Raw genomic sequence first — 13,906 nt, 5'->3', positions numbered from 1 at the left:
TACATCTGCAGTCTCTAACCTTGAAATGTCCACCAATGGGGAGAAGATACTACGAACTCTCAGAGACGCCAGCAGGTCTCAAGGTCCACATTCTACATCTGCAGTCTCTAACCTTGAAATGTCCACCAATGGGGAGAAGATACCACAAACTCTCAGAGACACCAGCAGGTCTCAAGGTCCACATTCTACATCTGCAGTCTCTAACCTTGAAATGTCCACCAATGGGGAGAAGATACCACAAACTCTCAGAGACACCAGCAGGTCTCAAAGTCCACATTCTACATCTGCAGTCTCTAACCTTGAAATGTCCACCAATGGGGAGAACATACTACAAACTCTCAGAGACACCAGCAGGTCTCAAGGTCCACATTCTACATCTGCAGTCTCTAACCTTGAAATGTCCACCAATGGGGAGAAGATACCACAAACTCTCAGAGACACCAGCAGGTTTCAAGGTCCACATTCTACATCTGCAGTCTCTAACCTTGAAATGTCCACCAATGGGGAGAAGATACTACGAACTCTCAGAGACAGCAGCAGGTCTCAAAGTCCACATTCTACATCTGCAGTCTCTAACCTTGAAATGTCCACCAATGGGGAGAAGATACTACGAACTCTCAGAGACACCAGCAGGTCTCAAAGTCCACATTCTACATCTGCTGTCTCAAACCTTGAAATGTCCACCAACGGGGAGAAGATACTACGAACTCTCAGAGACACCAGCAGGTCTCAAGGTCCACATTCTACATCTGCTGTCTCAAACCTTGAAATGTCCACCAACGGGGAGAAGATACTACGAACTCTCAGAGACACCAGCAGGTCTCAAGGACCACATTCTACATCTGCAGTCTCCAACCTTGAAATATTCACCAATGGGGAGAAGATACTACAAACTCTCAGAGACAGCAGAGGTTCTCAAAATCTACATTCTGTGTCCACAATTCCTAACCTTGAAATATCCACCAATGGGGAGAAGATACTAGGAACTCTCAGAGACACCAGCAGGTCTCAAGGTCCACATTCTACATCTGCAGTCTCTAACCTTGAAATATCCACCAGTGGGGAGGATATACTACGAACTGTCACAGAGAGCAGAGGTTCTCAAAATCCACGTTCTGTGTCCACAATTCCTAACCTTGAAATGTCTGGCTCTTCAGGCCCCAGTGATTCTTCTTACGTGGTAGTGCCTGCAGACTCCCAACAAATGGAACTGTCAACACAAGACACTGTTGAAACTAAAGCAACAGATGGACATTCTCAGTCTCCTTCTGCAACTACAGGTAAAGGAGAGGGATCTCGCATATGATCAAAATTTCAAAGTAGTCTTATATTCATGTAGGAATGAAGGCAAATGTTCTAGATCAATAGAAAACTAAAGAGAAAAGCAAAAGTAAGTTATCACTAGGGAAACAAATTATTCTGGAAAAAAGGATGGGACAAATGGAGCACAATTTATATATGACTGTTTTAAATAAATCTTCACTTTAAACACTGGGGAAGGGTAGACGTGTTGCAGAGAGCTGCATCTTTTTTGAGAGACGTCAGCACTAAAGATAATTTGGCTACCAAAATTTTATCTTATTGGATTCAAATAAATCATATTAATAATAGGTTGAATCACTTAAGAAAATTAGATACGTCCAACATTGGCTTTATCTTAATGTAGGGAAGGTAATACTGAGCAATTATAAGAACTGCATTCCAAAATAAAATTGAAATAAAAGGAATGATGATTACATCACAATTAAAATAATCTGTTTCGTTTATGGCACCTTTTCTCTTGATGAAGCCCAGAGTCTAAATAATGAACAAACCTAGAACATTGTTGTAAACGACATATTTTAAAAGCGCAAGAAATTTCTGCATAGACCTGGTACAACTAAACTCCGTGCAACCAGTTGCTAATGTTTCCGTATCAATATTATTATACAAAATATATAACAGATGTCCAGAACAATTTAAAAACAATTTTCTTTAATCTAATTATGCTTATGGTTTATATTTCCTACGCAATTACAACTAAAAAGAATAGTTGCTAGCAACTCCCCATGAGTTATGTATTTTCTTTTCCATCTTAAAGAGATACTTTTCTAATCCTTGGAATATATTTGTAATCTTTGGTAGAATTGAATATATCCTTTGCAAGATCAATAACTGTTGAGTTCATTGTTTATAATGTAATCTGTTGAATAACTTGCTGAAATTAACAAGCTTTAAACTTCAGGACAAAATTCACATAAAACATTTGAGAAGCTATGGATATCAATACTTTTGTAAAAAAAATTATCTTTTTCATTAAAATGGACACTAAACATGATTTCAGATTTTAACTGAGAGCCACTAGTATGCAGCAAACAGTTAGAATTTTCTAAACCTCATTACCATCATCTAGCGCAGGGGTAGGCAACCTTGGCTCTTTTATGACTCGTGGACTTCAACTCCCAGAATTCCTAAGCCAGCCATGCTGAGGGGAAAGGGAGAGATTTCCAAGCTGAGCCATGCTGGCTCAAGGTTGCCTACCCCTGATCTAGTGTCTTCTGGATGTTTGCAGTTAAGATATGGAAGATCTGTACTATACTATGTTGAATAAAATAACTAAGCATCAGAGTCCAGGTTGTGGGAAATGGTATAGTCAAAAGTGTCATGAAAAGCAAGAAGTGTCATGCATTCTGTATTCTCATCCTTTCTCAGTGACCAATCGGATGTCCATGGAAAGCCCACATACTAGAGAGAAGTGCAAAACACCTTTCTGCTCATGTTCTCAAGCAACTGATATAGAGAGGCATCCCAATACTTATACTAGAGGTAATACATAGCATTTATGTTGGGGAGCCATCAATAGATCGACTGTCCCTGAATTCTCACTAATCTTTTAAAGGTATCCAAATTACAGCAATGGCCAACACCACATCATGATACTGAATTCTGTGTTCTGTCATTTAATTATGGTCATAAGGTGGTATACTAGGTTTCAATTTTAGCATGACCTTCTAGGTAATCCTCAATTTATGACCACAATTGAGTCCAAAATTTTTGTTGCTAAGTGAAACATTTGTTAAGTGAGTGTTGCCCCATTTTATGACCTTTTTTGCCACAATTGTTAAGTGAATCACTGTAACTGTTAATTTAGTAACATGGTTGTTAAGTGAATCTGGCTTCCCCATTGACTTTGCTTGTCAGAAGGTCACAAAAGGTGATCACATGACCCCAGGATACTGCAACTGTCATAAATATGAGACAGTTGCTAAGCATATGAATTTTAATCCATGACCACAGGGATGCTGCAACGATTGTAATTGTGAAAAATGATCATAAGTCACTTTTTCCGGTGCCCTTCTAACTTTAATGGTCACTAAAAATGAACTGTTGTAAATCAATGACTACCTGTTTTGAGTTGCATAAACTCAGCTGATGTGATTTACTAAATGATGCTTTATGGGTATTGTTGAACCAAACCTGACTTATTCAACAAATGATTAAGCAACTGAGTTAGTACTATAAGTAAACTATTTCTGTGTGCTATGCATATAATATATCTTGAATCCCACTATTTATCTACCTTAGCTAATTTTACATTCTAATATTATCAGAAATAGAACAGGTTTTCTCCCTCCGGTTTAGTTTAAGGAATTAAGGACAGATTAGATATCACGATTCAATATTCATCAGAGATAAGTTGTGTTGGTCTTATATATGATAAAAATTGAGTGTAACAGGTAATAACTACAAGCAAATGTAGTGGAAAATTTAATTGTCATCATTATAAGTTTTACACGTAAGTTCTTGATCTTTTTTATAACAATAAAACACCTATTCCCAACAGAACTAATGTTTCCCATTAAATATACATATAAATATCCATTGGGGGAAAAGCATTATGTTAATCTAGCCTGGAGGGGATTCATCTAATCTTTTTATTGATATATTTCAGCTGTGGAAGATACTAAACAGATGAACAGCAGATCAAACACAGAGAGAAAAATGTCCAGTTCTCACTTGGACAGTGTGACTGTTTCAAGGGTATTGGTCAGAGATGAAAAAAAGTCCAAGAATGTAACACAAACATTTGCCACCACTAATACTTCCAGTTCTTCAAGGCTTTCATCCAGACCAGAAAAGACTGAACAAATGGATTTGTTGCACAGGGATTTCGTTGTTACAAAAGAAGCATTTACATTTTCTCAGGCTTCTACAGGTAAATAAGGAAAATCCTCTTGTTTCTTCTGGATTTCAGGCATTGCTAAGGATCCCTGGGATAAAGGTAAAATGAAAATATTTGGGGTGGATATTAAACAAGAAAGCAAGATGATAGAACAAGCAGTTTATTTAGAAAATATCATAAACTGAAGTCACGAGGAGATGAAGATGAATGAAATCATGTGTCTTCTTTAATGGGAAAATAAAATCTAGTTTGAAGTTGGCTTTAGTCCAGAATAATACATATGATAAAGTTTAAAGCACTGGGACAGACTCACCTGTAATAATAGATCAGAGTACTGTACTAATAATTTTGATAGTAATAAATTATCCATTCACTAATTCTTCTCAATAAATATGATTATAGGTAAATCATGAAAGATGTTTTTTAAAAGTTGACACATTTTAATCTTAAATTGGCTTAAATACATGTTTTTACCTTGCCAAATTCCTCTGTAACATTGATTATTAAAATAGCAGCGTTTATTAAAATGAGCTATTCTGAAAAAAAAGAGAGACTATAATGTAAATGTAAAGCTTTAATTGCTACTAGTACTGTTGGTATAGTGAAAACAACTGTCACTAATTTACCATACCCAACAATAACAATTTTCAGATTAGAACCTTCTTCTATTTTTTTATACATATCTTTTAAAATATTGATAGATTACCTAAGCTAATTCTATTGTTGTCCAATTTGGCATCCATGCAATCTTAACATACATTTGTAAAAAGACAAATGTGATCATTCTGATAGCCACTCTTTTAGACCATAGTAGAAATCTCACTTCCACCAATCATAAAATGGAATGTTGCATTTCCATGAAAGGGCATTATCTAAATATTTTTACCAGGCCCAGTGCATTATGAACAGAGCATACCAAAGTATTACAGGAGGTTGGCAGTAAGATGAAGTACCAAAGAGGCAATATTTGTACACACAGGTGTTCTATCCCTTTTTGCATTTGTTAATATATCACATAACTGCCTTTAAGACCTTAAATTATTTCTTTATGTAGATTTTATTGAGTGGCATTTTTGTGGGCTTTCCAAAAGTGAATAAAAACTTGCTTGGGTTCTTTGGAATTGTATGGATTAATTTTCTATTGTTGCATTTCAGAACAGAACGGTCAGCAACAGAGCAGCTCAGCTATGGGGAGCATTGCTTCTAACTTTTACACAGAGAAGAGATCTGACAGAAGTGGGAAGAGGATAATAGGGCACACCAGTAGTTCTCACCATCCAGAGTCAGTATCCACAGCTTCTCAGAGTGAAATACCCAGCAGTTCAGCTCTTACTGATTCTTCTTCTGTGCTGACTCCAATTCAAACCAGACAAAAAGCTTTATCACCTGGGTTCACCAATGTCATGGAAGCAGAAAGTACACACCCTTGGGATTCCTCACAAGCAACAGGTAAAGAAAAATGTTTTCTGAGTTTCAGAATCTTGTCTGGTATCAAGATAAAAACAAAATGTCACGATTACATATTACACAAGAAAAAAGGGTTGGAGTGGTTAACTAGTAATAGAAATATACACAAAGTCAGTAGGTGAGGTGAAAAAAAACTAGAATGACCACCATTAACAAATGGCATTCCTTAATGAAGGGGACCCAGAGCAGTCCAAACAGAATGGGTAGACATCTTCAGGCAAAGGCAGTCCCTTAAATAACCTGGCCTCATGCCATGAAGGAATTTATAGGTCACTCCCAGCCTCTTGAAATTATTTTTATTTATTTATTGAATTTATGTGGCCACCCATTTCACATTTGTGATTCTAGGTGGCACACATAGTTTAGCAAAACAAAACCATTAAAAACCATAAAAACAAATAAATATAAATATAAACAAAGATGCAGGAAAGTGCACTCAAAATCCTACGTACAATACAAATAGTTGAACCTGGAAGCACACAGGCACCCAATACAGTTCATAGAGCAGAGATGTAACATGTTCTGATGGTGAGCCATACATAACTGCTTATAGCACTGCATTCTGTACCAGCGGCAGCTTCCAGATGCTCTTCAAGGGCAGCTCCATGGAAACTGCAGTAGTCCATCAGTCTGATTCCCAAATGAGTCTTGCACCCACACATAGAAACCCATACATGTATCTATATCTGTATATATATCAAAATACCACAGATCTCTACATCTATAAGAGATGTAGAGAAAACATGTATCCCAAATAGATTTCATTGTATCAGAAATAATTTTAATTCAGACTGGGAGATCTAGATGATTGCCATTTTCTTTATATTATGTTGTAATGTATCTTCTGTGTACCATATCCTATACTTCACTGAATCCAGTCCTTGTGAGGAATCATAGAATCATAGGACTGGAAACTGCTGTAGGTTGTAGGAATCAGGGAAATCAGATACCTTAGAGGTCAGAGGTCTCTAGCATAATCCACTGCTAGATTTAACTCCATACATTATGGAACCTTTAGATCAAGCTCCCTTTTAATTCAATGGATCATCCTGTTTTTCCTGACATTCTAGCATTGGAATGTACTTATACACTATTTTAACCGGATGGGATTTCACTGTGGTAATAATTTAGATTCTCTTTTCCTTGTCATGGAACAATTGCTGATGGTTTATTGTTATACCTACTTTATGAATAAGATATAATTCCAAAGGAGTTCTAAACTGATTTTTTAATGTCAAAATGTACTTAGAGTTTGGGGTTTTTTGCTTTCTCTCTATGGTGAAATTAGGGCTAAAATGATTGACACTATTAATCTTTTTGATAATTTTCTCTTTAGAACTGGTTTGAACTGATACAGTAATCTTAAAACATTTTAAGATGCTTATATCTAGTCATTTAAGCTTGGTATAAAATAAGTAAAAAAAACAGGGTTACATGATTGTGAGTCTAAACATAGGATAAACTGAATTAAAATGTTAACAAAACTCTGAGTGCTTGAAAATATGTGTGGAAATGGGGCACGTCTCATTACATATTGAATCGGCTAGGTACGATTTAATGTGATAATCTGCTCCACACAGTAATTAAAATAAACTTCTGAGGTAAAAAGTTGCATATGAATATGTCCATCATCTGAAATCAGTAGATCAGATCCTCTCACCTCCTTCACCACTATACCACAATCCCCAAATTTCTTCTAGAAGGTTAGGAACTCACACAATAAGTCACGAGAGGCTTCCAGTTCTGCTGATAGACTGGAATTGATTTTCATAATGTTAGATGTAGCCCAGTGATTTGAATTAGTACACTACAGCATATTGTCCAGTCCTTCAGGACAAGAAAAATCTCCAGTTATTGAGAAAGTGATTCATGGGATTTCCAAAATTAATAGTTTGCATATTATGAAATAACAAGACCTGAATACATTTATTGAGTTTCTACTTATCTAATGAAAAGATGGCTTAAAACCTTATGACACATACAGTACACGTACACACATTTACTTGTCATCATATTTTTTTACATTTATTTTTCAGGCTAAAGATACTCTGCCATTTGAAATTAATGTTTACCAAATAGGTTGTAAAACATGGTCTTCATTCATTGCTGGCAGATGGTGTATCTAAATATTTGCTATTGTTTTCCAGCTGCAGAAGATAGCCACTTGAGGAGCAGTTCTAATAAAGAGAAAATTTCCACTTTTCAGAGAGATGGTGTATCTGTTTCAAGTCTATCAAAAAGAGGTGAAGATAGTACACTACGAACTGTAAGGGATGTCAGTAGTTTTGAAAGTGACACACAGACCTCCACTGTTGCCAATGCTACCATCTCTGGCAATTCAGATGTTGCTCATTCTTTTCATATGAATACTCCAGAAGAGATCAGCCCAGATTTGTCACCTGAAGACACTGATTTTACTGAAGGAATGCTTATACCTTCCCAGGCTCCTTCAAAAACAACGGGTAAAGGATAACGTTTTCAGAGTACTGAATTTATGTTTATTACTTTGAAGAGTCAGTTTGGTGTAGTGGTGGAGGCACCAGACTAGAAACACAGATGTTGAGTTCTAGTTCAGCTTAGACATGATGGCCTTGGGCCTGGCCCTTCGTCTCAGTCTTAGAAAGCAAATCACTTCCAAAAACAAACCTTGCCAAGGAAACTACAGGATTTGTCTAGGTCAGGGGTAGGCAACCTCGGCTCTTTTATGACTCATGGACTTCAACTCCCAGAATTCCTGAGTCAGCTGACTCAGGAATTCTGGGAGTTGAAGTCCATGAGTCATAAAAGAGCCGAGGTTGCCTACCCCTGGTCTAGGTGATTGCCAGCAGTCAAGAATGACTCAAAGGCAATTACCGCTCCCCCCACCCCCCATTGTTTGTTTTGGGTTTGTGTAAAGATAATACGAATGTGATAGGATAAGATAAAACTCTCACGGAAACAGCAATTGCTGAGATTTCTATGCTTTTTGAGATCTTATGGGTTCATATATTTTTATTAATCTACAAACCATAATAAAGATGGATTTGTTTAATTCATATAATTAATACATGAAAGAAATTAAGCCATGAATTTGTTTAAATTATGGTATGAGTGTTAGAGTAGTTTGATTTTTATCAAATTTCTTGTTTCCTCAACAGCATAATATCACTGCCTGGCACATTTCTGGGTGGAGGGGGAAATAATGAAATGACCCCAGGTGGGCAAAAAAGCAGGGGGAGTGGGAGCAACTTCTGACTTCCTGCCAGCTTTCCCATTGATTTTGCTTGTGGGAAGTTGGCAGGAGTGTTGGAAATCACTCCTTCTCCTCTTACTTGGCTGACCTGTGGAACTGCTTGCTACTTTTCTGGCAGGGAGGAGGGAAACAAAAGAAGCTGTGGACCATGAGGAAATTGCATCCTCATCTCGGCATGTCCCCTTCAGGGACAAAGAGGGCTCACCCATCAACCACAATTGGTTCCCGTCCAGCCCCATCTTGCCACGAGGCAACTAAGTTACTCCCGCATCCTTTTCTTACTACTCACTGCTATTAAGAATTAAATTTCAGCCTCAGTCCCAAAGTAGCCAATTGCTGTTCTCCTATCGTGCTTTACTACCAACCAGTTGAATTTGGGAACAAGAGGAAGGCAGAAAAGAGGGCAGGGATATGGCCCTCCCATCTGCCTTTGTACCATGTAATCTACAGGTTTCTAGGAAATATAGTTGGAGGGCACAGTGATACTATAGTGGCCACAGGTTCCCCAAATTTCATTCCCATGGAAGTCAGAGATCCTGGCATTCTGTAAATTAACCCACTTGAGTTGTCTTGGTTCAATAATTGTTACCCAATACCTTCCAATTTTGCCCAATTGAAGGTGACAAACGGACACAAGAGTATATAGATAGATGCTGCTAGTTTTTATAGAAGAGTCCCCAAGTATAGTACAATTAAGATGAAAATGAATGGTACTAATTTTCTTTGCAATAAGTGTGATTGCTTACAGATTTGGACACATTTTGGTCTGTTGTAAGGGAAAATACTATTTAACTATGGTGATAAAATTTATCATAAGCAATCCAGTGATCCCAGAAATTGAGAGCCAATTAATGCTGAGGTCAGTGAAAGTTGGTTAGGAACTTAAACAGCCCAATACAAATTAAGAAGAAAGCAAAGTATTATGTCCCTAGAAACAGGTAACGTTACTTGAAAATTACTGTGTGCATAGCAATATCTTCCATTCCTTTTTGTCATGGAATGATTGTATAACAAGGATATGTATTCATCCTACAATTCTACTCTATTTTTTATTTTTATTTATTTGTATCCCACCTTAATTATTTTTACAAATAATTCAAGACAGTGAACATATCCAATATAGCTTGCTCCTCTTGTTTTCCTCACAACAATTCTGTAAGGTGAGTTGGGCTGAGAGAGAATGACTTTCATGGCTAAGGCAGAACTTGAACTCACAGTCTCCCACTTTCTAGCCTGATACCTTAGCCACTACAACAAGGGTCCCTAACCACTAGGCCATGGCCACTACCGGGCTGTGACCTATTTGGAACCGGGCCATGTGAGCAGGCTGGTGCACACAAACGTGCAGCTCCATTTGTGCAAGTGGCTCTCCTCTTCCTCCTCAGCAAAAAATAATTTATATGCTGCCTGACTCGCAGCATCTCTGGTTAGGTTCAATTTTTTTTACCTGAATAAGAATTCAGAAACCTTTTCTTTAAAACAGAAGCAGCAGCAGCTGGTTCAGTATTCCCAATCATACGTGGAATAAATATAATCTCAAAGGAAGTTGAAAGCAGTTTTAATCCTATTTTTTGTATAGAATAAAATATCTTAAGGGAAATTAACAGCAACTTTTTAATTTGAAAATTGATAGAAAGTTTTCGTGTACATATTTACGAGAAAAAGTAGGACTAAAATTAATTCCTTCCTATTCTGTTTCAGTCAAAGAGAATGGTAAATCAAGTACAGAGGGCCTTTTCTCCACTTATCACCTGAACAACATCTCCATTTCAGTTCTGTCTGGCTTAGACGGGGAGAGGACATTACGAACCCCGAGAGATGTCAGTGATGCTCACAATGTAACACAAGGATCCATAGCCTGGCACAATGTAACCTCTAGTTCTTCAGGCCTCACCAGTTCTTCATACCTGTTAACTCCAGTAGAAACAGATTTAACTCCTTGGATCCCTGATTTCACTGAAGGAACAAGCACACATTTGCAAGCTTCTTCAGAAAAAACAGGTAAGGATGAAAGACATCTGGTTTCAGTTTTCAGAACACTCTAGTCAGGGGTAGGCAACCTCGGCTCTTTTATGATTCATGGACTTCATCTCCGAGAATTGGAGCTATGCTGACTCAGGAATTCTGGGAGTTGAAGTCCATGAGTCATAAAAGAGCCAAGGTTGCCTACCCCTGCTCTAGGTAGTCCTCGACTTATGACCACAACTGAGCCCAATGTTTCTGTTGCTAAGTGAGACAACTGTTAGGTGAATTTTGCCCAATTTTATGACCTTTCTTGACACAGTTGTTAAGTTAATAATACAGTTGTTAAGTGAATCTGGCTTCCCCATTAACTTGGCTTGTCAGGAGGTCGCCAAAGGGGAATCACATGACCCCGTGACGCTGCAACCATCATAAATATGAATCAGTTGCCAAGCATCTGAATTTTGATCATGTGACCACGGGCAGTGGTGGGATTCAAATATGTGAACAACCATTTCTTTGTGTGGATGCTGCTTCCAGAAGTCTGTTCTGGGCCTGGGCAACAAAAAATTAGCTACCAGTTCTGCCGAAGTGGTGCGAACCGGCTGAATCCCACCACTGACCACGGGGATGTTACAACTCTCATAAGTGTGAAAAGCTGTCATTCATACGTAACTTTTTTTCAGTGCCCTTGTAACTTCGAGCAGTCACTGAATAAACTGTTATAAGTCGAGGACTACCTTGGCACTTGCAAAAAGAGTCTTGCCTGCTCTTCTCCACGGGAGCTAAAATTAATATTGTATATTCATATAATATACAATATGTGCCACTGTCTGGAATCTTTTTTCCTAGAAAAAGCCACATAGGTTCTCTTGCTTCTCATAAGCTCCCTCACTTCTCCCATCCTTATCCACATGCTAATTATGTCACATATAGGGATAAGCATCTTTCCGTCTTCTAGCAAACAATTCAGTACCAAACTGGGAAGCCACAGTCAAAATCATTAGCCTTGTAGAGGATTATTGATTCAGCTCTTGCTGGTCACGTCATCTGCCCTGGATTCCTTCGTTGATATTGCAACATATTAGTGTCCATCAGCCTCATCTCTTATCACGGCCTCTCCCCACACATAGTTCTTTTTGAAAATTTGACTCAGCACCAGTCAGTTGATTTTGCAATATTAGAGGAAATGTCAAATGCATATTCCTTCTTTCATCCTACCATTGTAAGTTTAATATAGCAATGGGTAGGAAAGAAATCATGGCTAAAGGGCATTAGGAATTCAAGGGGGAAAAACAAGCACGCTTTTTTCCCTAGTATTGAGGTAGATTTCATTCCACTTGTTTTAATGGATCATATACTGGAGTCATAATTCAGAATCTCTTTTCCTTGTAGTTTAATAGGCAACTGTTTTGATCCCCTCTGTGTTGTATACAGTAAAATACAATAGATGTAGGAGTTCTGAAATTACAGCTCAGTTCTAGTTTCATTTACAATGAAACTAAGAGAAAAATGAATCTTGCTTATAATTCCTTTTGGTTGAAACCATTTGGAGACGTCCTCAGACAAGCACTGGCTCTTCGGCTTTGAAACGGAGATGAGCATCAGCCCCCAGAGTTGGAAACAACTAGCATGCATGTGCGGGGGAACCTTTACCTTTACCTTTACTTATGTAGAAATACGTTACCAAATACATAGGAGGAGAATTCCTCAGGGCGTGGGCTACTGTAGGGTGGGAATATGAATTTGAATGTCATAGAAAAAATTGAGCTGATTTCCAGAGCTGGATTATAGTAAATGGATAAGAATATGGCTATGGATATTTGTGGAAGATGGGATACTAGTTTCTCTAAATATGATATTAATACAATTTTTTTAGTGTATTTTTGATTTCTCATGTAGAAAATTCTTAAGATATATTTCATAGCTCAATTAAGAAAGGCAATGAGAACTGTTTAATTTATAAAAGCACCTACGGTTCTAGATCACATCAATAAGCAGGGGATTGAGCAGGGGATTGGACTAGAACAGGGGTCCCCAACCTCCAGTCTGTGGACCGGCACCGGGCCATGGCATGCCAGCAATCGGGCCGTGCAAACAAGTGAAGCCCCATCCGTCGGATGCAGGCAGCACACAAAACCGCGCCTCCTCTGGTCCAGGGAAAAACCTTTCTCCATAGAACTGGTCCTTGTTGCCCAAAAGGTTGGGGACCTCTGGACTAGAAGACCTCCAAGGTCCCTTCCAACTCGTGTTATTGTATTGTATTAATACATTTCTTGAAAGTTGTTGGTTAATAATAACATTTTATTGGGGCATTAGCCTACATTTACATAAAGTGTATTCCAGAAGGAGAGAGTTTTTTCTTATGTTGGCAATTAATGCAAGTAGTCTGAGTAGTTCTGAAGAGATCTTCAATAGTTAAAGAAATGGCTTAATAAAATATAGAGAAGTTATTTTAAGGAAGATTATGAAAAACAAAATATAAAATCAAAACTTTTAACACTATTTTTGGAAAATATAATGCTTTAAGTTAATTTCAGTAAGAATAAAATATGTTGTAACGGAGCGGATGTCTTACATTCTGCCATATGATAGCTGAACATAAAAATGAGCTATGAATGAAAAAACAATTGACTTCCTTTAGTTACAGTATTCTGATTTGATTGTTCCTTTCTTTGATAAGACCAATAGTTATTCCCTGCAAAATTAATATTTTCTATTAGAGCTGCATGAGTGTAATTGTGGAAACATATTTGTGGCGTTCCTTTAGCATATGAACATAATGCCTCTAATATTTTACTATTATATTTCAGGTGTAGAAAGCAGTGATCAGCCAAGTAGCAGTTCAAATATAGAGACCAGATTTCCCCATTCTGATCAGGATAGTGCATCTGTTTCAAGTTCATCAGACAGAGATGATGAGATCACACTACAAACTTTAAGAGAAGTCAAGAATGTTTATAATATAACCCAAATATCCAGTTCTATGAATGATAACATCACCAGCTCATTCAATATTGCTGATTCTTCTTATACAATGACACCCAAAGACACCAGAGAAATGAATTCATCATCTGGGAATA

General features: G+C 37.7%; 1 protein-coding gene across 1 annotated transcript in view; it reads left to right on the top strand.

Moving 5' to 3' along the window:
• Positions 1-12,065: 12,065 nt before the first annotated feature.
• The window catches only part of LOC308674360 (protein HEG homolog 1-like), a gene marked incomplete at its 5' end in the record, with an annotated part of 29,960 nt that continues 28,119 nt past the window's right edge, over positions 12,066-13,906 (top strand). Inside the window, 2 exons of the mRNA XM_081338774.1 lie at positions 12,066-12,069; positions 13,637-13,779. Of these exons, the coding sequence (XP_081194900.1) occupies positions 12,066-12,069; positions 13,637-13,779 (147 nt within the window). The remainder of the gene's footprint in view (positions 12,070-13,636; positions 13,780-13,906) is intronic.

Source organism: Vipera berus, assembly GCF_964194415.1.
Source record: "Vipera berus genome assembly, chromosome: 1".
In the NCBI taxonomy this organism is placed as follows: domain Eukaryota; kingdom Metazoa; phylum Chordata; class Lepidosauria; order Squamata; family Viperidae; genus Vipera; species Vipera berus.
The sequence above is the reverse complement of the archived record's forward strand: the minus strand, read 5'-3'. Positions and strand labels throughout refer to the sequence as shown.